This window comes from Oncorhynchus masou, chromosome 1 (assembly GCF_036934945.1).
Source record: "Oncorhynchus masou masou isolate Uvic2021 chromosome 1, UVic_Omas_1.1, whole genome shotgun sequence".
NCBI classification, from domain to species: domain Eukaryota; kingdom Metazoa; phylum Chordata; class Actinopteri; order Salmoniformes; family Salmonidae; genus Oncorhynchus; species Oncorhynchus masou.
Window position 1 is genome coordinate 41,076,189 of NC_088212.1, and position 23,532 is coordinate 41,099,720.

At 44.8% G+C, this 23,532-nt stretch overlaps 1 protein-coding gene across 6 annotated transcripts in view; it reads right to left on the minus strand.

The window, feature by feature from the left end:
• Positions 1-23,140, minus strand: part of aopep (aminopeptidase O (putative)) — a 125,898-nt gene extending 102,758 nt beyond the window's left edge. The window contains exons 1-6 of one of the 6 annotated variants that reach the window (XR_010456325.1): positions 22,881-23,104; positions 10,090-10,279; positions 8,997-9,676; positions 8,653-8,822; positions 8,397-8,559; positions 7,510-7,878 (exon numbers count right to left, since the gene is read on the minus strand). Coding sequence is in view for 4 of the 6 variants with exons in the window: in XM_064971833.1 (XP_064827905.1) it covers positions 7,510-7,878; positions 8,397-8,559; positions 8,653-8,822; positions 8,997-9,649 (1,355 nt within the window). In the remaining 2 variants the exon portion in view is untranslated. Of the gene's footprint in view, positions 1-7,509; positions 7,879-8,396; positions 8,560-8,652; positions 8,823-8,996; positions 9,677-10,089; positions 11,991-22,880 lie in introns of those variants that run through there. The other 5 variants (XR_010456324.1, XM_064971833.1, XM_064971810.1 and 2 more) reach the window with 5 other exon arrangements.
• Between the last annotated feature and the right edge of the window lie 392 nt (positions 23,141-23,532).

Here is a 23,532-nt window from a genome sequence, read left to right on the forward strand (position 1 = left end):
TACTGTGCACTTTTCAATTGATGGGAATAAATGGAATAAAAACAAAAGAAGGGTCTTGTAAATGGACCCAAATAAAAATTTAGCTGGATTGTTCGAATGTTCATTGAAAAATAAATGACGATATAGTCTAGTGAACCTAATTGAACCTACTGAAAACCTAAACAAATGTAATAGTCAATAACAGATAAATAAAGCAAATTTTCATTCTCTGTCAGTAATCTTTAATTTTCAACAGAAAAAAGTGCATATAAAAATCAAACATGAACATTAAATGACATCAACAAAATATTATATTTTCTATTTTAGAAAAGCCAATTTACAAAGAAAAAAACAATAATAGCAATTTTCTATCATCCATCAACTGAAATATCAAAATTAATATTGAAATACAATAAAATAAAGTGCAAAAATTATTAATCAAAAACAACACTTTGTTTAAGGAGAAGTAACATGCAGTGAAAACAAATTTAAACTTTAACTTTTAAACTTGAACTGAGTAAAAACTCTAAATATGTGATTGCACAGTAATGTTCACTTGTTTGAGGTTGAGGGTGATACTTGGTGGTGTCCCATCTTTCCACAAGTTCATCAATGTTCGGGGTAAGTCTGAGCTGAGGAAATTCTTGTGGAGGTGTTCAGCTGTAATATTGTGCATGTTTTGTTCATGTTCATGTTCATCTTACGTGCTGGTAGCCTATAACAAATGTTATGGAAGTTACTGTTTGCACTTTTCAATTGGGTGGACTGCAAAGTCAGCAAAAAAGCGGCAAGCATACACCCACTGGTAGAGAGCCTTTCATAAAGTGGCTCAAATTTTCTTTCCGCCTGTAGTAAAAATTCAGATGACTCGTAATGTCACACAGAAAAGCCATTTCACACAGAAACATTTCGTCTCGGAGTTGTGTTGTGTCTTTCCCTTTGCTGTCCAAGAACAGACAAATCTCCTCACGAAGCTCGAAACATCTTTGAACCTCTGCCTTTTGTAGCCTTTGTTCCATTCGTTTCATAATGTCGTCTCAGATTATACTCTTTCAGTACCGCCACACTTTCTCCACACAGAAGACACACAGGTTTTCCAGCTACCTCCGTGAACATATACTCCGACTCCCACCTTGTTTGAAACCCCGGTTCTCAGCCATTTTTGATGGGTATCTGAAAGTTAATTTTACTGTGATGCTGACGACTGCTGTGCCATTCTCTACCGTTGCATTGTGGGAAATGTAGTATTGGTGCGTGTAAAAGATCTGCGGGCTGCCGGCTTGCTGCGGTCTGCGGGCCGGAAAAACATCTTGACTCTGACATATGTGCTACCATCTCTCATAGCTACAGTACATGACCCCAGAGACTGTCACAAATGTGACATTTTAATGACCTAGCAAATTCGATGACTTGGAGGTGAAATATCACAACGCTTTGTATATTAAATTGGTATTTCATCACCTGCCAAATAAAATTCCTCAAATGGCCCTACTCCTGAAAAAGTTAATCGGGCTGGATAAGCTGAAGTGGAATCGGCCCAAGTACCATTAGCCAGAACCCAGAGTAATATGATTCTGCCAAACTCTGGAATAGCTTGGCCCGCATGAAGCCCCCCAAGTCCGACCGAGTCCATGCCGAGTCCCCCACATCTCAAACGGAATAGGCCCGAGCCCAGCGTGTTGACTGGGTACAGTATGACCCAAGACTCGAACCGGCTTTGGTGTGCTCTGCCAGCTGTTGCATGCCAAGTGTGCTTAGCTGAATCATGCAAACCCTGCCGAATATTACTCACATTTTAATAACTGTAATTGTTATAGTGTCTTTTACAGTGCATTCAGAAAGTATTCAGACTCCTTGACTTTTTCCACATTTAGTTTTTTTTCCCATCAATCTACACACAATACCCCATAAAACATTTTTTTTAGATAAAAAATGTAAAACAGAAATATCACATTTACATAAGTATTCAGACAATTTACTCAGTACCTTGTTGAAGCACCTTTGGCAGCGATTACAGCCTCGAGTCTTCTTGTGTATGTGTTATAGTGTCTTTTACAGTGCATTCAGAAAGTATTCAGACTCCTTGACTTTTTCCACATTTAGTTTTTTTTCCCATCAATCTACACACAATACCCCATAAAACATTTTTTTTAGATAAAAAATGTAAAACAGAAATATCACATTTACATAAGTATTCAGACAATTTACTCAGTACCTTGTTGAAGCACCTTTGGCAGTGATTACAGCCTCGAGTCTTCTTGTGTATGAAGCTACAAGCTTGGTACAACTGTATTTGGGGAGTTTCTCCCATTCTTCTCTGCAGATCCTCTCAAGCTCTGTCAGGTTGGATGTGGAGCGTCGCTGCACAGCTATTGTCAGGTCTCTCCAGAAATGTTAGATAGGGTTCAAGTCTGGGTTCTGGCTGAGCCACTCAAGGACACGCCGTGGAGCAGGTTTTCATCAAGGATCTCTGTACTTTGCTCCGTTCATCATTCCCTCAATCCTGACTAGTCTCAGTCCCTGCCCATGAAAAATATCTCCACAGCATGATGCTGCCACCACCATGCTTCACTGTAGGGATGGTGCCACGTTTCCTCCAGACGTGACGCTTGGCCTTCAGGCCAAAGAGTTAAATCTTAGTTTCATCAGACCACAGAATTTGGTTTTGGCATACTCCCAGCGGGAGTGTGCTTTTTTACTAAGAAGTGGCTTCCATCTGGCCACTCTAACAAAAAGGCCTGATTGGTGGAGAGCTGCAGAGATGGTTGTCCTTCTGGAAGGTTCTCCCACCTCCACAAAGGAACTCTGGAGCTCTGTCAGAGTGACCATCGGGTTCTTGGTCACCTCTCTGACCAAGGCACTTCTCCCCCGATTGCTCAGTTTGGCCAGGTGGCCAGCTCTAGGAATAGTCTTGGTGGTTCCAAACTTTTTCCATTTAATAATGATGGAGTCCACTGTGTTCTTGGGGACCTTCAAAGTTGCAGAAATGTTTTGGTCCCCTTCCCCAGATCTGTGCCTTGACACAATCCTGTCTTGGAACTCTATGTACAATTACTTCGACCTCATGGCTTGGTTTTTGCTCTGACATGTCAACTGTGGGACCGTATATAGACAGGTGTGTACCTTTCCAAATAATTTCCAACCAATTTAATTTAACACAGGTGGATTCCAATCAAGATCTCAAGGATGATCAATGGAAACAGAATGCACCTGAGCTTAATTTCAAGTCTCATAGCAAAGAGTACATTTGCCCCAAAAAATAAAAACTTTTTTTGCTTTGTCATTATGGGGTATTGTGTGTAGATTCATGAGGCAAAACATGTATTTAATCCATTTTAGAATAAGGCTGTAATGTAATAAAATGTAGAAAAGGTCAAGTGGTCTGAATACTTTCCGAATGCACTGTATGCAATGGGTGCATGGATCACAAACACTATGCACATGTATATATAGACTGGTGTCTATTAATTGAGTAGCATTTAGATAACTGGTCAGAAGCCTCCAAGAGGCTTTGTCACATTGTATGCCCATTGGGATAGGTCTATATGATGTTTGAGACATATTTACATTTTAATTTCACACGCATGGTGCACTTTATTTTAGTATCGTTGTTGATGAGTAATCGTGTGGTTTAATTTAAAAAAATACAAAGTGTTGCTACTCCTGATTGTGCTCTCATCCGGAATTATATGACTCATGATCATATATGGAATCAGGAATACCAGAACTTTGTATTTTCTTAAATAAACAAAAATGTACCACAGCAATGGTTGGCATTTCATTTCATCCGGCTGTACCGAAACCAAATCGAACTGTGACCCCGAAACCGCAATACGCACCAAACTGTGATTTTGGGGAACATTACACCCTTACATTTAAATGACTTGTGCTGAAGGACTTCTATCTGCAGCAGCCATTCAAAGTCACTTCAGTGTTAAGGTTTCAGTTTAACAACTTTCTCATGTCAATCCATCCACTGTAGACAATGAGTTGTTTTTAACCAAAGTGTGGAAGTGTTTCTGAGCTAAATAGCTCCCCTGCTGTCCGCATTGATGTTTCTCATTTACTGTTCCTCCTCTTCCTCCTCTCCCCTCCGCCTCACCCCCCTCTCTCCTCCTCTTCCTTCTCCTCCTCTTGTCTCAGCACCAGGAGAGGACACACACAGTGCCTCCACATACCAGAGCCTTTAACAGTTTGACCATGGTGATTCTACAGACAGACACAGTCGGACAAACAGACAGACCAACAGAGGGGAACCCTCTACTGATTTGGCCCAGGTAAGGAGTATTTGTTTATGAATGGCGTGTATAAACAGACAGAAACCACAAAATATAAAATATATAACAAAATAAACCAAATAGGCTATTCAACTAATTTGATATCTGCTCTGACAGAGGCTGGTGTAAAGTCATGTAGCTCACTGACTGTTTGCAAGTGTAAACGGTGTTCTGTCTCTTTGCAAGTATTAATTATACACTACATAGAGTCACACAGATTTGTGGGCACACAGTGTACATGGCACAGGCCGTCAGTCCAGACCTGCCCTTACTTGACTTCTTAATCTTTGGTTTCCTGCCCTCCCTCCCTCCCCGTATCTGGGTAGAAAAACTTAACCCCCCCTGTATCCCAGCACAATAACTTAATTCCCCCCTGCCTGCCTCCCCCTACTCTCCTCAGCCACCCCTGTTGTTCTTTATACAGGGGCATGCTAGAAAAGCAGCGGTTGGCCTGGCCCCAAGAACTCAGGCCCACATACTTCCCAATCTGCAGATTAAAGAGCTGCAGCCTCTGAAGTCCTTCCAGGGACTAATGGCTTTTGTAGCTGGGAATAATCCACACATCCTCTCCCACATCCTGGGGGATCCATGGCTAAAACCCCTCCTTAAACTCTCCTCCTCCCACCCCTTTCTCCTCCTCCCACCCCGTCTCCATCTCCATGTTTTGTTAACCTCCCTCCATCCTCCATGTAGGCAGTCTTGTGGTTAGGTCTGGCTAAAGACCTCCCATGCCCCTTCTTTCCCACCCCCATCTCCCAATCTCCATCTCTGGTCCATGTTTTGTCGACCTCCCCCTCCTTCCTGCATGTGGCGCAGCCTTGCGGTTAAGTCTGGAGGCCTACAGGAGTGTACCACACGCAAAGAGATGGAGAGGGGGGGGGGCTGGGTTGTGACCCACGCAAGGAAAATAGGGGGCACTGGGGGGCAGGCATGGCAGGAGTCTGCTGGGCTTAGTGAATCCTCTGAGTCTCTTTTTTTGTCAATTACACCTACGTAGCTCAAGTTCAAACAGTCAGGGCAAGAAGCTATCCTCAAACCTCGCAATGCAAAGAATGAAGCAGCCTTAAGGTGTTAGCACCTTATAAACATGATGTCTATATTGAATAAATCATTTAAACATTCACAGTGCAGGTTGGAAAAAGTATGTGAACCCCTAGGCTAATGACTTCGCCAAAAGCTAATTGGAGTCAGGAGTCAGCTAACCTGGAGTACAATCATTGAGTCGAGATTGGAGATGTTGGTTAGAGCTGCCCTGCCCAATAAAGAACTATTCACAAGAAGCGTTGCCTGATGTGAACCATGCCTCGAATAAAAGAGATCTCAGAAGACCCAAGATTAAGAATGGTTGACTTGCATAAAGCTGTTAAGGGTTACAAAAGTATCTCTAAAATCCTTGATGTTCATCAGTCCAAGGTAAGACAAATTGTCTGTAAATGGAGAAAGTTCAGCACTGTTGCTACTCTCCCTAGGAGTGGCCGTCCTGCAAAGATGACTGCAAGAGCACAGTGCAGAATGCTCAGTGATGTTAAGAAGAATCCTAGAGTGTCAGCTAAAGACTTACAGAAATCTCTGGAAGATGCTAACATCTCTGTTGACAAGTCTACGATACGTAAAGCACTAAACAGGTAATTCCAAAGGGTTCACATACTTTTTCTTGCTACTGTAAATATGTGAGTTGGAGCTCTGGGCTCAGAGTTGTTGACCCTCTGGAAAACTTTTGTCCTTTACAATGTTTCTGATCCCCTCCCAATGACATCATAACCTGTGGAGTACATTCAGTTCTGACCTCATTTCCTGTGGAAGACTACAGACAGAGTTCTGGTGCAGAGAGAGAGGGTGTTGGCACTGGCAGCCTACACACACTGGGCCACTGTCCACTGGCCACCCAAAAGACGCATTTATTTATTTTATCAAGAGAATGGTAAAAAAGAGCAGACGTTTTGAGCTTTTATTTGGCCCAAACTTCCCATTTTAACTTCAGTCAAACTTAATCTAAATGACACTGGCTGGTTTTCACTCCCATAAAAAACACACACATACACACACACACACACACACACACACACACACACACACACACACACACACACACACACACACACAAACACACAAACACACACAAAAAGTGCTCAAATTATTTTGCATAGAAAAACATAACTTAATTTCCCCAAAATCTAAACAACAGAACATTCAATGGGGACTGCATGTTTGTGTACCAAGCATATCTCCTCATTAAATTACAGGAAAATAATTTGACACACATTTCCAAACATCCACTGCCTCTCAGACGACTTCATGTAGACTATTAGTAAAACTAACGGTTAAGAAAGAAAGGTTATTGGACCAAAATGTTGTTGCAAATGAATCTACTGTACTTGGCAATACAAATATTATGAATTCAGTAGAGCTTCCGCCTTCTCAGTAAAACCAAGAACCATTAATCAAAACGTCAACACAAAACTCTGTCTAGCCCACACAGAGAAAGATGTAGCTTAGCTACTGCATAAGGATGAGCAAAATGATCTGAAAGTCTGAATGCATGGAGGAAGTGAACTGCTACAGTAGCTGTCCAACAGGGCAATTTGACTGCTTCAGGGCAGTCAAAATATCAACAGAGTGGTGGTTAACCCCCAAGGCCTTAATATAGGAAGACGAGGAGAGAACTGGAGGAAAATAGGAAAGACAGCTGTGCAGAAGAGAGAGAGGTCAACAGCATCGTGAGATATACGGGGGGGGGGGGGGCTGTTGATGGGGTAAAGCAGTGTGCCAACCCGTGGGTTTCCTCTAAACATCAGACCTCCACTCTGCAGACTAAACAGCCCGACACAAACAGACCAGTGTACCTGGAGACCTAGGTCAACAACACAACATGGACACACACAGAGCCCCATTGACTGGCTGTCTGAGCTAGCACTGCCGAGGAGGTGAATGGGGGCTAGCAGGCTCTTTCAACTGGAGGGTCGACCAAGGGTTGGGGTGTTGGACTGGGGTTCATGGGGTTGTCTGCTATTCAGCTTTATTGCAAACGTGGAATCTGTATATTTCCATTAAGGATATAGACACATGAGGGAAACATGGCTGCCACTGGTGCTTTACGAGTGTTCATGTTCACGAATGCAAAGTTGTCATGTCAACGAGTTGCAGATGTAAATAAAACAGCAGATTTGAAAGTAACAAAACAGGCGTGCATGAGTGGTGAAATGATCTATTCCTCCATACATATCCCTTCCTCCTGTCCTCCCTCCAGTCTTACCTGGCCATACCCAGACTAGAGAAGCTTGCTGGGACGATGAGTACGTCGAGGCGGGGGAAGGGATGGACCCCCAGGGTAGCGTGGGCTGCAGCCAGGCAGCCAGGCAGAAGGGGGAGGACCTGGACCTGGGCCTTCTGCAGCAGAGAGGGCGGGGCAAACATCCGGTGAGGGACCACCTCTTGGCTCCAGGCGGATGGGTCGGTGAATGGGCAGGGGTAATCCGCATGGCAACAGGTGAAGTCGTCATCGGCCAGACCTGAGCAGTCGCTCTCAGAGTGCTTCTCATCCTTCAGGCCTGAGTAGACTAATGCAGACTGTGGGCAGGTGATGATGGGACGGTCCATGTTGGTGAATGGATTCAGGTCCAAGCTGTGTGATGGGGAGAAGGGAAAAAAAAATTCAGGCTTGTATTTTCGCTATTTTGACTACGGGCTTAGAAACGAGAGGGATGGAAATATGGAACATTGTATCACACAGGAAAGCCAGAGAAAACCCAAACATTACATTTAATTGGACTTCCATTCAGTTACAGTAACTCCATCTTAGTACTGGAACTGCAAAACCCAAATGTGTTCCAAGTTTCCTCTAGCCGTTCACTGAGGATAAAAAGGCCCTCCTTGTAGCAGGAGAAGCCCTGGGGTTAACGGCTGGGTTGGAGGGAAACCATGAGAGGAGGAGGTAGAAAGGGTGGTATTACGGGAAGAATGACAGAGCTGCCAGCATGGTGGTGGAGCCCTCAAACCCTCAGCCTGTGGTGAACTCTTCAGGGCAGGGGAAAGCACTGCTGGGGAAGACCTGGTTCTACCGCCTGGTATGGCTGGGTTGGAGGGAAACCACAAAGGGGGGGAAGACAAGAGAGGAGGGGTCTTACGGGAAATAAATCATACCTGCCAGCATGCGTATGGGAGGCCCCAGCCCTTGTACCCTGCACAGGAGGGGTAAGCTGTGCTGTGGAAAGTTGTGCTGTGGCCTGGCGCCAGTAACCCACTGCCAAGGTAAAAGTGGAGGCAGGCATAGGCATAGTTACATAGTAGTCCCAGCTAGAGAGACCTAGACGGAGAGAGAGACAGAGAGTGGGTGAGTGGACTGGTGAACTGTACCACTTTGCACTTATCCGCTGTACACTGATCAGGAGTGTAGTACCTGTGTGGTGCAGGTGCGTGGGCTGGGCCTGGTTCTCTCCACTCAATAGAACCACACACTCCCTAGGGGCTCGTACCTGGGCCTGCCACGTCGACATGGCGACAGGAGGCTCCTGACAGGGGAACAGGGCACGGTTGTTGATGGGGGAGCCGGCGGTGTAAACACATGACCTAGAGGAGTAAACGGTAAACAACTTCCTTCATCGTACTGTTCATGGGACAGGTTTATCTTGGTTTATCTACTGTATAGTTTGTTTCACCCTGAGAGTAGACAGATGGAAACAACTTCTGTCCTATATGTTATCAGTCTGAGCATGAAGGATACAGTAGATATTGATGTCCTACCTGTTGTCCTGATCTTTAGTCCACCTGACAGAGCCTCCCTCCGGCTTGGTCTTGTAGCAGACCCTCAGGGCTCGGGGGAACTCCTGGATGGTCCGAACCCCCCTCTTCCTCACCTGCAGGCTCCAGCGGTCAGTGTGGGAGATGAGGGGTCCCCCACCCTCAGAAGCAGGGGCATGACTGCACTGGAAGTACAGGTGGTGTTGCTTTTTCCATTGGGTGGACGGTAGGGAGATCAGCCTCTGAATGAGCACAGCTGATTGGCTGTCTGGTTGTGGGCCAACCCCGGACCCCTCACCCTTGACCTCCTTTAGGAGACCCTGCATATCTGACACAGAGGTCACGTCCAACTCCTCTACTTTTGACACAGTGAGGTCACAGCAGTCCAGAACTAAGGTAAAGTCTCTGTGGCTCTCATCCCCCCAGGAGTCATCAGACTGGGATGGTTGGGGTGGGGTTGGGGCGCCTTCCCCAGCCCCATTCCCATCTCCAGCCAGTGGGCCTGGCTCCAGGAAGAGCACCACAGTACCAGTGATAACCTTAGTTTGGAGGTTTATGTCCAGGTCCAAGACATAGTGTCTGACCAGGATGTGGTTGGTGTTGGCTCTGAGGGGCAAGTCGTCCCTGCCTGGGTCCATATCACCATCACCATCCATTTCTCATCAGAGGTCATCTATTTAATTCTAGAGGAAAACACAATGTCAATCAATCAATCAACTGATAGAGCGTTCAATCAATATGTACAGTATACAGTACATATCAACCTTATCAGCCAGGTAAGGTGGTCCACATCCAGTGGCTTTGGAAAGTATTCAGAACCTTTGAATTTTTCCACATCTTGCTATGTTACAGCCTTATTCTAAAATTCATTAAATTGTTTATTTCCCTCATCAATCTACACACTATACCCCATAATGACAAAGCAACAACAGTGTTTATACATTTTTGTAAGTTATTTCAGTTATTAAAAGTAAATAACTGAAATATCACATTTACATAAGTATTCAGACCCTTTACTCAGAACCTTGTTGAAGTACCTTTGGCAGCGATTACAGCCTTGAGTCTTCTTAGGTATGACGCTACAAACTTGGCATACCTCTATTTGGGGAGTTTCTCCCATTCGTCTCTGCAAATCCTCTCAAGCTCTGTCAGGTTGGATGGGGAGCGTTGCTACAATGCTATTTTCAGGTCTCTCCAGAGATGTTCGAGGGTTTAAGTCCAGGCTCTGGCTGGGCCACTCAAGACCATTCAGAGACTTGTCACGAAGTGTGCTTAGGGTCGTTGTCCTGTTGAAAGGTGAACCTCAAATCAAATCAAATGTTATTGGTCACATACACATGGTTAGCAGATGTAAATGTGAGTGTAGTGAAATGCTTGTGCTTCTAGTTCCGACAGTGCAGTAATATCTAAGAAACCTTCGCCCCAGTCTGAGGTCCACAGCGCTCTAGAGCAAGATTTCATCAAGGATCTCTCTGTACTTTGCTCTATTCATAATTCACTGGATCCTGGCTAGTCTCACAGTCCCTGCCGCTGAAAAACATCCCCACAGCATGATGCTGCCTCCACCATGCTTCACCGTAGGGATGGTGCCAGGTTTCCTCCAGACGTGACGCTTGGCTTCAGGCCAAAGAGTTCAATTTTGGTTCCATCAGACCAGAGATTCTTGTTTCTCATGGTCTGTGAGTCTTTAGATGCCTTTTGGAAAACTCCAAGTGGGCTGTCATGTGCCTTTAACTGAGGAGTGGCTTCCGTCTGGCCACTCTACCATAAAGGCCTGATTGGTGGAGTGCTGCAGAGATGGTTGTCCTTCTGGAAGGTTCTTCCATCTCCACAGAGGAACTCTGGACCTCTGTCAGAGGGAAAATCGGGTTCTTGCTCACCTCCCTGACCAAGGCCCTTCTCCACCGATTGCTCAGTTTGGCCTGGCAGCCAGCTCTAGGAAGAGTCTTGGTGGTTCCAAACTTCTTCTTTTTAAGAATGATGGAGGCCACTGACATGATATGATGATGGCGCCGACGAAGATGTCAACATCGCGACTAGCTTGTATACAACTCTGCAATATTTTGATTGTTTTATGTACTATTTTTTACCTTATTAGCTCAGGAATTGTTTTGTGTCATTACATACAGCCGGGAAGAACTATTGGATATTAGAGCGTCGGTAACTCACCAGAACTTCCAGCATTACGAGCAGGATTACCACTTCCGTGGAGCGGATTCTTTGTTTGCTCTCCCCAGAGCAATTGAACTTATTCCAGAGGTTGACCCAAAACAACACCGGCGAAGGAGAGGTACTAGAGGCGGTCTCCTGGTCCGACTTAGGAAGCATGCACACCACCCACCGCTCCCGACTATTTTACTCGCTAATGTCCAATCTCTGGTTAATAAAATTGATGAGCTCAAGGCGAGAGTTGCTTTTCAGAGAGACACCAGGGATTGTAACCTGCTCTGCTTCACGGAAGCATGGATTGCTCGAGATATACTGTCTGACTCTGTAAAGCCAGTTGGGTTCTCAGTACATCGCACCGACAGGAACAAACATCTCTCCGGGAAGCAGAAGGGTGGAGGTATATGTTTTATGATTAATGACTTATGGCGTAACTGTGATAACATACAAGAACTCAAGCCCTTCTGTTCACCCGACCTAGAATATCTCACAATCAAATGTCGATCGTACTATCTCCCGAAATAATTTTCGGCAACCATAGCCACAGCGGTTTATATCCCCCCCAAGCGGATACCACGACGGCCCTCAAAGAACTTCACTGGACTTTATGCAAACTGGAAACCACATATCCTGAGGCTGCATTTATTGTAGCTGGGGATTTTAACAAAGTCAATTTGAGGAAAAGGCTCCCGAAATTCTATGATTGTTGTATTCATGCTGCTAAAACACTCGACCATTGCTATACTACCTTCCAGAATGCATATAAGGCCCTCCCCCGACCTCCATTCAGCAAATCGGACCACGATTCCATCGAGCTCCTCCTTACCTATAGGCAGAAACTCAAACAGGAAGCACCCGTGGTAAGGACTATTCAACGCTGGGTCTGACCAATCGGAATCCACGCTTCAAGATTGTTTTGATCACGCGGACTGGAATATGTTCAGAGTAGCTTCAGAAAATAATATCGACACATATACCGATACGGTGAATGAGTTTATCAGAAAGTGCATAGGAGATGTTGTAACCACTGTGCCTATTAACTTTTTGGCGCGCCCATCCCGTTAGGGGGATCATTTGTGTCAACATCCTCTGAATTGCAGAGTTCCAAATTTAAATTAAATTACTGAAAATATTTAATTTTCATGAAATCACAAGTGCAATATAGCAAAACATAGCTTAGCTTGTTGTTAATCCTCCTGGTGTGTCAGCTCAGATAGCTTTCAAAATACGAGGCACTTCCTAGTTTCGCCTGCAATATCAGTTCTGTTATACTCACAGACAATATTTTGACAGTTTTGGAAACTTTAGAGTGTTTTCTATCCTAATCTGAATTATATGCATATTCTAGCTTCTGGGCCTGAGAAATAGACAGTTTAATTTCGGTACGTTTTTCATCCAAACATCAAAATACTGCCCCCTACACTCAACAGGTCAAAACCAACCCCATCCAGAAACCGTGGATAGATGGGAGCATTTGCACAAAACTGAAAGCGCGAACCACTGCATTTAACCAGGTCAAGAGGACTGGGAATATGGAAGAATACAAACAGTGTAGTTATTCCCTCTGCAAAACAATCAAGCAGGCTAAAGGTCGGTATAGGGACAAAGTCCTAGTTCAACGGCTCAGACACGAGACGTATGTGTCAGGGTGTACATACAATCACGGATTATAAAAGGAAAACCAGCCACGTTGTGGACACCAACGTCTTGCTTCCGGACATGCTGAACCCCTTCTTCACTCACTTTGAGGATAATACAGTGCTACCGACGTGGCCCGCTATCAAGGACTGTGGGCTCTCCTTCTCCGTGGCTGACGTGAGTAAGACATTTAACCATCGCAAGGCTGCCGGCCCAGATGATATCCCTAGCCGCATCCTCTGAGCGTGTGCAGACCAGCTGGCTGGTGTGGTCACAAATATATTCAATCTCTCTCTTTCCCAGTCTGTTGTCCCCACATGCTTCAAGACGGCCACCATTGTCCCTGTACCTAAGAAAGCAAAGGTAATTTAACTAAATGACTATCGCCCTGTAGCACCTCACCTCTGTCATCATGAAGTGCTTTGAGAGACTAGTCAAGGATCATATCACCTCCACTAGAGGTCGGCCGATTAATTAGGGCCGATTTCAAGTTTTCATAACAATCAGTAATCTGCATTTTTGGACACCGATCATGGCCGATTACATTGCACTTCACAAGGAGACTGCGTGGCAGGCTGACTACCTGTTAAGCGAGTGCAGCAAGGAGCCATGGTAAGGTGCTAGCTAGCATTAAACGTATCTTATAAAAAAAACTATCAATCTTAACATAATCACTAGTTAACTACACATGGCTGATGATATTACTAGTTTATCTAGCTTGTCCTGCGTTGCATATAATCGATGCGGTGCCTGGTAATTTATCATTGAATCATAGCCTACTTTGCCAAACGGGTGATTTAACAAACGCATTCGCGAAAAAAGCACCCATGTGTACCTAACCATGAACATCAACGCCTTTCTTAAAATCAATACACAAGTATATATTTTTTAAACCTGCATATTTAGTTAATATTGCCTGCTAACATGAATTTCTTTTAACTAGGGAAATTGTGTCACTTCTCTTGCGTTCTGTGCAACAGAGTCAGGGTACATGCAACAGTTTGGGCCGCCTGGCTCGTTGCGAACTGTGAAGATTATTTCTTCCTAACAAAGACAGCCAACTTTGCCAAATGGGGGATGATTTAACAAAAGCGCATTTGCGAAAAAAGCACAATCGGTGCACGAATATACCCAACCATAAACATCAATGCCTTTCTTAAAATCAATACACAGATGTATATATTTTTAAACCTGCATATTTAGTTAAAAGAAATTCATGTTAGCAGGCAATATTAAACTCGGGAAATTGTGTCACTCCTCCTGCGTTCATTGCACACAGAGTCAAGGTATATGCAACAGTTTGGGCCACCTGGCTCGTGTGAACTAATTTGCCAGAATTTTATGTAATTATGACATAACATTGAAGGTTGTGCAATGTAACAGGAATATTTAGACTTATGGATGCCACCCGTTAGATAAAATACGGAACGGTTCCGTATTTCACTGAAAGTATAAACATTTTATTTTCTAAATTATAGTTTCCGGATTTGACCATATTAATGACCTAAGGCTCGTATTTCTGTGTGTTATTATGTTATAATTAAGTATATGATTTGATATTTGATAGAGCAGTCTGACTGAGTGGTGGTAGGCAGCAGCAGGCTCGTAAGCATTCATTCAAACAGCACTTTCGTGCGTTTGCCAGCAGCTCTTCGCAATGCTTCAAGCATTGCGCTGTTTATGACTTCAAGCCTATCAACTCCCGAGATTAGGCTGGTGTAACCACATTTACATTTAAGTCATTTAGCAGACGCTCTTATCCAGAGCGACTTACAAATTGGTGAATTCACCTTCTGACATCAGTGGAACAGCCACTTTACAATAGTGCATCTAAATCATTTAAGGGGGGGTGAGAAGGATTGCTTTATCCTATCCTAGGTATTCCTTGAAGAGGTGGGGTTTCAGGTGTCTCCGGAAGGTGGTGATTGACTCCGCTGTCCTGGCGTCGTGAGGGAGTTTGTTCCACCATTGGGGGCCAGAGCAGCGAACAGTTTTGACTGGGCTGAGCGGGAACTGTACTTCCTCAGTGGTAGGGAGGCAAGCAGGCCAGAGGTGGATGAACGCAGTGCCCTTGTTTGGGTGTAGGGCCTGATCAGAGCCTGGAGGTACTGCGGTGCCGTTCCCCTCACAGCTCCGTAGGCAAGCACCATGGTCTTGTAGCGGATGCGAGCTTCAACTGGAAGCCAGTGGAGAGAGCGGAGGAGCGGGGTGACGTGAGAGAACTTGGGAAGGTTGAACACCAGACGGGCTGCGGCGTTCTGGATGAGTTGTAGGGGTTTAATGGCACAGGCAGGGAGCCCAGCCAACAGCGAGTTGCAGTAATCCAGACGGGAGATGACAAGTGCCTGGATTAGGACCTGCGCCGCTTCCTGTGTGAGGCAGGGTCGTACTCTGCGGATGTTGTAGAGCATGAACCTACAGGAACGGGCCACCGCCTTGATGTTAGTTGAGAACGACAGGGTGTTGTCCAGGATCACGCCAAGGTTCTTAGCGCTCTGGGAGGAGGACACAATGGAGTTGTCAACCGTGATGGCGAATCATGGAACGGGCAGTCCTTCCCCGGGAGGAAGAGCAGCTCCGTCTTGCCGAGGTTCAGCTTGAGGTGGTGATCCGTCATCCACACTGATATGTCTGCCAGACATGCAGAGATGCGATCGCCACCTGGTCATCAGAAGGGGGAAAGGAGAAGATTAATTGTGTGTCGTCTGCATAGCAATGATAGGAGAGACCATGTGAGGTTATGACAGAGCCAAGTGACTTGGTGTATAGCGAAAATAGGAGAGGGCCTAGAACAGAGCCCTGGGGGACACCAGTGGTGAGAGCGCGTGGCGAGGAGACAGATTCTCGCCACGCCACCTGGTAGGAGCGACCTGTCAGGTAGGACGCAATCCAAGCGTGGGCCGCACCGGAGATGCCCAACTCGGAGAGGGTGGAGAGGAGGATCTGATGGTTCACAGTGTCGAAGGCAGCCGATAGGTCTAGAAGGATGAGAGCCGAGGAGAGACAGTTAGCTTTAGCAGTGCGGAGCGCCTCCGTGATACAGAGAAGAGCAGTCTCAGTTGAATGACTAGTCTTGAAACCTGACTGATTTGGATCAAGAAGGTCATTCTGAGAGAGATAGCGGGAGAGCTGGCCAAGGACGGCACGTTCAAGAGTTTTGGAGAGAAAAGAAAGAAGGGATACTGGTCTGTAGTTGTTGACATCGGAGGGATTGAGTGTAGGTTTTTTCAGAAGGGGTGCAACTCTCGCTCTCTTGAAGACGGAAGGGACGTAGCCAGCGGTCAGGGATGAGTTGATGAGCGAGGTGAGGTAAGGGAGAAGGTCTCCGGAAATGGTCTGGAGAAGAGAGGAGGGGATAGGGTCAAGCGGGCAGGTTGTTGGGCGGCCGGCCGTCACAAGAAGCGAGATTTCATCTGGAGAGAGAGGGGAGAAAGAGGTCAGAGCACAGGGTAGGGCAGTGTGATCAGAACCAGCGGTGTCGTTTGACTTAGCAAATTCAGGATCGGATGTCGTCGACCTTCTTTTCAAAATGGTTGACGAAGTCATCTGCAGAGAGGGAGGAGGGGGGAGGGGGAGGAGGATTCAGGAGGGAGGAGAAGGTGGCAAAGAGCTTCCTAGGGTTAGAGGCAGATGCTTGGAATTTAGAGTGGAAGAAAGTGGCTTTAGCAGCAGAGACAGAGGAGGAAAATGTAGAGAGGAGGGAGTGAAAGGATGCCAGGTCCGCAGGGAGGCGAGTTTTCCTCCATTTCCGCTCGGCTGCCCGGAGCACTGTTCTGTGAGCTCGCAATGAGTCGTCGAGCCACGGAGCGGGAGGGGAGGACCGAGCCGGCCTGGAGGATAGGGGACATAGAGAGTCAAAGGATGCAGAAAGAGAAGAGAGGAGGGTTGAGGAGGCAGAATCAGGAGATAGGTTGGAGAAGGTATGAGCAGAGGGAAGAGATGATAGGATGGAAGTGGAGAGAGTAGCGGGGGAGAGAGAGCGAAGGTTGGGACGGCGCGATACCATCCGAGTAGGGGCAGTGTGGGAAGTGTTGGATGAGAGCGAGAGGGAAAAGGATACAAGGTAGTGGTCGGAGACTTGGAGGGGAGTTGCAATGAGGTTAGTGGAAGAACAGCATCTAGTAAAGATGAGGTCGAGCGTATTGCCTGCCTTGTGAGTAGGGGGAAGGTGAGAGGGTGAGGTCAAAAAGGAGAGGAGTGGAAAGAAGGAGGCAGAGAGGAATGAGTCAAAGGTAGACGTGGGGAGGTTAAAGTCGCCCAGGACTGTGAGAGGTGAGCCGTCCTCAGGAAAGGAGCTTATCAAGGCATCAAGCTCATTGATGAACTCTCCGAGGGAACCTGGAGGGCGATAAATGATAAGGATGTTAAGCTTGAAAGGGCTGGTAACTGTGACAGCATGGAATTCAAAGGAGGCGATAGACAGATGGGTAAGGGGAGAAAGAGAGAATGACCACTTGAGAGAGATGAGGATCCCGGTGCCACCACCCCGCTGACCAGAAGCTCTCGGGGTGTGCGAGAACACGTGGGCGGACGAAGAGAGAGCAGTAGGAGTAGCAGTGTTGTCTGTGGTGATCCATGTTTCCGTCAGTGCCAAGAAGTCGAGGGACTGGAGGGAGGCATAGGCTGAGATGAACTCTGCCTTGTTGGCCGCAGATCGGCAGTTCCAGAGGCTACCGGAGACCTGGAACTCCACGTGGGTCGTGCGCGCTGGGACCACCAGATTAGGGTGGCCAACGGCCACGCGGTGTGGAGCATTTGTATTGTCTGTGCAGAGAGGAGAGAACAGGGATAGATAGACACATAGTTGACAGGCTACAGAAGAGGCTACGCTAATGCAAAGGAGATTGGAATGACAAGTGGACTACACTTATCGAATGTTCAGAACGTTAAGCTTACGTAGCAAGAATCTTATTGACTAAAATGATTGAAATGATACAGTACTGCTGGAGTAGGCTAGCTGGCAGTGGCTACGTTGTTGACACTACACTAATCAAGTCGTTCCGTCGAGTGTAATAGTTTCTACAGTGCTGCTATTCGGGGGCTAGCTGGCTAGCTAGCAGTGTTGATTACGTAACCGATGTGAAATGGCTAGCTAGTTAGCGGGGTGCGCGCTAATAGCATTTCAAATGTCACTTGCTCTTAGACTTGGAGTAGTTGTTCCCCTTGCTCTGCAAGGGTCGTGGCTTTTGTGGAGCGATGGGTAACGACGCTTCGAGGGTGGCTGTTGTAGATGTATTCCTGGTTCGAGCCCAGGTAGGGGCGAGGAGAGGGACAGAAGCTATACTGTTACACTGGCAATACTAAAGTGCCTATAAGAACATCCAATAGTCAAAGGTATTTGAAATACAAATGGTATAGAGAGAAATAGTCCTATAATTCTTATAATAACCTAAAACTTCTTACCTGGGAATATTGAAGACTCATGTTAAAAGGAACCACCAGCTTTCATATGTTCTCATGTTCTGAGCAAGGAACTTAAACGTTAGCTTTTTAACATGGCACATATTGCACTTTCACTTTCTTCTCCAACACTTTGTTTATGCATTATTTGAACCAAATTGAACATGTTTCATTATTTATTTGAGGGAAAATTGATTTGATTGATGTATTATATACAGTGGGCTCCAAAATTACTGGCACCCCTGACTGGCAATGCACAAACAATACTTGAAAAAATATAAACAATATAATTATAGAGATAAACTCAAAATACCAACATATGAGAAATACTGTACTTTATTAACGTTTCAATGGAACCAACCAAAAGCATTCAATTATTTAATACAAAATCAATTTAACCAAAATCAAGGTTTCATAATTATTGGCACTCCTCATTTAGTACTTAGTGCAACCACCTCTGGCAAGGATAACAGCATGGAGTCTTTTCCTGTAATGTTTGACAAGGTTAAGGAACACATTTGGAAGGATTTTGGACCATTCCTCTATGCAGATCCCTTCAAGATCCTTCACAATCTTGGGTTTGCGCTTATCAACTGCCCTCTTCCACTCAGCCCACAGATTTTCGATTGGATTGAGGTCCGGCAACTGAGATGGCCATGGCAGAACATTGATTTTGTTGTCACAGAACCATTTCTGTGTGGATCTTGAGGTATGTTTCAGGTCATTGTCTTGTCGGAAAGACCACCTACGGCCTAGTCCCAGCCTTCTGGCAGAGGCAACCAGATTGTCAGCCAAAATTGCCTGATACTTGGTAGAATTCATTATGCCATCAATCTTAACCAGTGCCCCTGGACCTCTGGAATTAAAACAGACCCAAAACATCACGGACCACCCTCCATATTTCACTGTGGGTATGAGGTGCCTCTCCTTGTATGCATCTCTGTTTCAACGCAAAACATGTCGATGCTGTATCTGACCAAAACGTTCAATTTTGGTCTCATCTGACCAGAGCACCTTCTTCCAGTCATAATTTAAATGACGTTTGGCAAACTCCAAGTGTTTGTGTCTGTGTCTTGGGGTCAGAAAGGGCTTTCTTCTGGCAACCCTTCCAAAGAGCCTGTGGATGTGGAGGTAGCGTCTGATGGTGCTTTTTGAAACCTGGTGACCCCAAGACGCCACCAAGACCTGCAATTCTTTCACAGTGATTCTTGGGGATTTTGTTGCTTCTCTCACCATCCTCCTCCCTATCCTGGGGGGCAAAATGCATTTGCGTCCTCTACCTGTGAGGTTTTCAACTGGTTCCATATCTTTTGAATTTTCTAATAATTGCCCTGACAGTGCTCAGTGGTATGTTCAATCATTTGTGGATCTTCTTGTAGCCATTACCAGATTCATGAAGGTTTATGATCATCTGTCTTTTTTGAACCGCTAGTTATTTTGTTTTCTTCATAGTGTTGGATGACAGCGGGATATTGCATGCGTGTTACCTCATTTTTATACCCTAGTGAAACAGGAAGTGATGAAATTGCTCAATATAGTTCCTTAAGACTTAGATAAACTTAAGTGGAATTTAATTTGTGGTTTAATTTTGGTAGATGTTATTTACAATAATCTTTAATTAAGGGTGCCATTAATTGTGAAACCTATATTTGGAGGACATTGATTTTTAATTAAATCAATCAATTATTTGGTTGGTTCCATTGAAACATTAATAAAGTACAATATTTCTCACATGTTGGTATTTTGAGTTTCTCTCTATAATTATATTGTTTATGTTTGTTTAAGCATTGTTTGTGCATTGCCAGTCAGGGGTGCCAGTAATTTTGGAGCCCACTGTATATTAAGTTAAAATAAAAGTGTTAATTCAGTATTGTTGTAATTGTCATAATTACAAATTAATAAATCTGCCTTATTTGGTCCTCCAATAATCGGTATCCGCGTTGAAAAATCATATTCGGTCGACCTCTAACCTCCACCTTACCTGCCACCCTAGACCCACTTCAATTTGCTTACCGCCCCAATAGATCCACAGACGATACAATCGCCACCACACTGGACACTGTCCTGTCCCATCTGGATAAGAGGCATACCTATGTAAGAAAGCTGTTCATTGACTATAGCTCAGCATTCAACACCATAGTACTCTCCAAGCTCATCATCAAGCTTGAGGCCCTAGGTTTGAACCTTGCCCTGTGCAACTGGGTCCTGGACTTCCTGACAAGTTGCCCACAGGTGGTGAAGGTAGGAAACAACACCTCCTCTTCGCTAATCCTCAACACTGGGGCCCCACAAGGGTGCATGCTCAGCCCCCTCTTGTACTCCCTGTTCACCCATGACTGCATGGCCATGCACGCCTCCAACTCAATCATCAAGTTTGCAGATGGCAAAACAGTATTAGGCTTAATTACCAACAACGATGAGACAGCCGACAGGGTGGAGGTGAGGGCTCTGGGAGTGTGGTGCCAGGAAAATAACCAACGTCAACAAAACTAAGGAGATGATCATGGATTTCAGGAAACAGCAGAGGGAGCACCCCCCTATCCACATCGATGGGACCGCAGTGGAGAAGGTGGAAAGCTTCAAGTTCCTCGGCGTACACATCACTGACAAACTGAAATGGTCCACCCACACAGACAGTGTGGTAAAGAAGGAGCAACAGTACCTCTTCAACCTCAGGAGAATGAAATTTGGCTTAACACTGTTTTTTTTTGCAATAATGTCTAAAAACCTGTTTTCGCTTTGTCATTATGGGGTTTGTGTGTAGATTGCTGAGGATTTGTATTTATTTAATCTATTTTAGAATAAGGCTGTAACATAATAAAATGTGGAAAAAGTCAATGGGTCTGAATAGTTTCCGAAGGCTCTATATAGGCCTGACAAACATACAATACCAATCAAAAATAATTGCTGACATGGGCTAATTGAGTGACTGTCTGTGACGGAGCTGTGAGGGGAACGGCACCGCAGTACCTCCAGGCTCTGATCAGGCCCTACACCCAAACAAGGGCACTGCGTTCATCCACCTCTGGCCTGCTCGCCTCCCTACCACTGAGGAAGTACAGTTCCCGCTCAGCCCAGTCAAAACTGTTCGCTGCTCTGGCCCCCCAATGGTGGAACAAACTCCCTCACGACGCCAGGACAGCGGAGTCAATCACCACCTTCCGGAGACACCTGAAACCCCACCTCTTCAAGGAATACCTAGGATAGGATAAGTAATCCTTCCCACCCCCCCCTTAATGATTTAGATGCACTATTGTAAAGTGGCTGTTCCACTGGATGTCATAAGGTGAATTCACCAATTTGTAAGTCGCTCTGGATAAGAGCGTCTGCTAAATGACTTAAATGTAAATGTAAGAGAAAAACTAATTATCCACATCTCGAAATTGCACTTTTTCGAAATTGCACTTTTGGCTGGGGGACTCAGACCCCGACTGAGTCCCCCAGCCAAAAATGTTTTAATATATATACTGTATACATATTTATTTTGGAGGGAAATGGATCCGCAGGCCTACAGATCCAAGCTCCAAAAAGCAAAATGTTTTACAGTAAACTGAAGGTCCCCTATGAGAGCCAGCCAGCCACTTTGCCGTTACAACCCGTTACAACCTAGCATTTCCATTTCCCCTGCTCCAGCCTCAGGGTTATGGAGGCTTGGCAGGCCAAAGCTGCAATTAAACTGTACAGTGTGAATTCCTCAAACGTCTCTCCCTGAGAGGAAGTAGGAGAATAAAAACAAAGTGACACAGAGACATACAGTGCCTTCAGAAAGAATTCACACCCCTTGACCTTTTCCACATTTTGTTGTTTTACAAAGCAGGATTAAAAATAAAATACAAATTGTTAACAATCTACACAAAATACTCTAATGTTTTTATAAAATGTTTGTTAATGGAAAATAAATATATATATATTTTGATAAGATAAATATTCAACCCCCCTGAGTCAATGCATGTTAGGCTTAAGAGATCTGATATGTTTTGTACTGAGATAATATCAGTCAGTTAACACGACCTTTGTGAATTTGGAAAGCCTTTATGTGCGTTGTGTTAATTGTATTACTTAAATGCTTCAAAATTCACAGAAAGTGATGTTGGCAGCTGAAGATTATTTCATAGAACAAAACTTTTAAGATCTCTTAAGCCGGTGTTTACCAGAGACCATATTTTTGGCGTTTAACCAAAAATTCCATTCATTTTCCCATAGGCTTTGTTCAACAAAACATTACTATTGCGCTCTCTATAGTTTCACAGCAGTCGTTAGTAAACCTTATGTGATGAGTCGGTCGCCTATAATAATTAATACTTCACCCACACTTTGGGTTGCCACTCATGCACTGTGAATAGTTGGTACTTTTACATCATTTCCATCATTGCGGCATTTTGCTTCATTTAGGACTGTAGGCTAAACACTTACTTGTTTCTACATATGTATATATTATATTAATCTACGTTCGTTGGTGGTGAGAGCGGGGAGGTGGCAGGTCGTCTCTCAAATAAAGCATCCGATGGCGGAAAATTTACTGGAGCCTCAGCCACATGTGCATGGTTTTAAAACGAAAGCGGGGTAATATCCTAACAGTGTTTTTTGTAAAAGGAGACAAGACCTGTGCATTCAATACACAAGATCTTATAGCGAATACGAAAACAGTAATGCTCTGTTTTGTGGACTGTCGTAGGCACTAACCTGGTTGGAGTGGCTGCATTCAGTTCCCGGCACAGACAGTACGAGCATGTCCATAGCAAGGGTTTATGCCGTCATATTCAGGCGACGTTAAGTAGATCTATCATGCTTTCGCGGCACAGTAGATAGCGCGCCGGACCACGGGCTAGAAGGTCGAGGGTTCGAGACCTGCTCCCTGCATGTTTTATTACAACACAGTATGTAGGTGTATGTGTTTAAAAAATAAATTGTAGTTCAATCTCAGTGCAATTTAATATAACCTGATAATGACCTACAAAACACTTCAATGGTCAAATCAAATCAATGTAACACATGCTAAAGTATAAACCGAAAATATACATCAGGGTGGGGAAAATTGCCTGTTTTTCACGCGGAAAATACTCTGTCCAGTGGTGTATTTTCCGTGTATTAAAATAATTTCTCAATTTGTGTAATGCTTTTATATATATTTTTTATAGTGAATTATGATTAAAAACGGATAGGTTATACAATGGAAATGTGGATTATATGATGCATTCTATGATACGAAAATAAACCTAGTCATGTTTAAAATGTCTCATGAATTAACCTACGGTACCTTGACAATTGTTGTAATCTTCCAGGTGGAGCTATATAAAGGAGCTCTTGCGCACTGGTAAACTAAAAACGAGGTTGC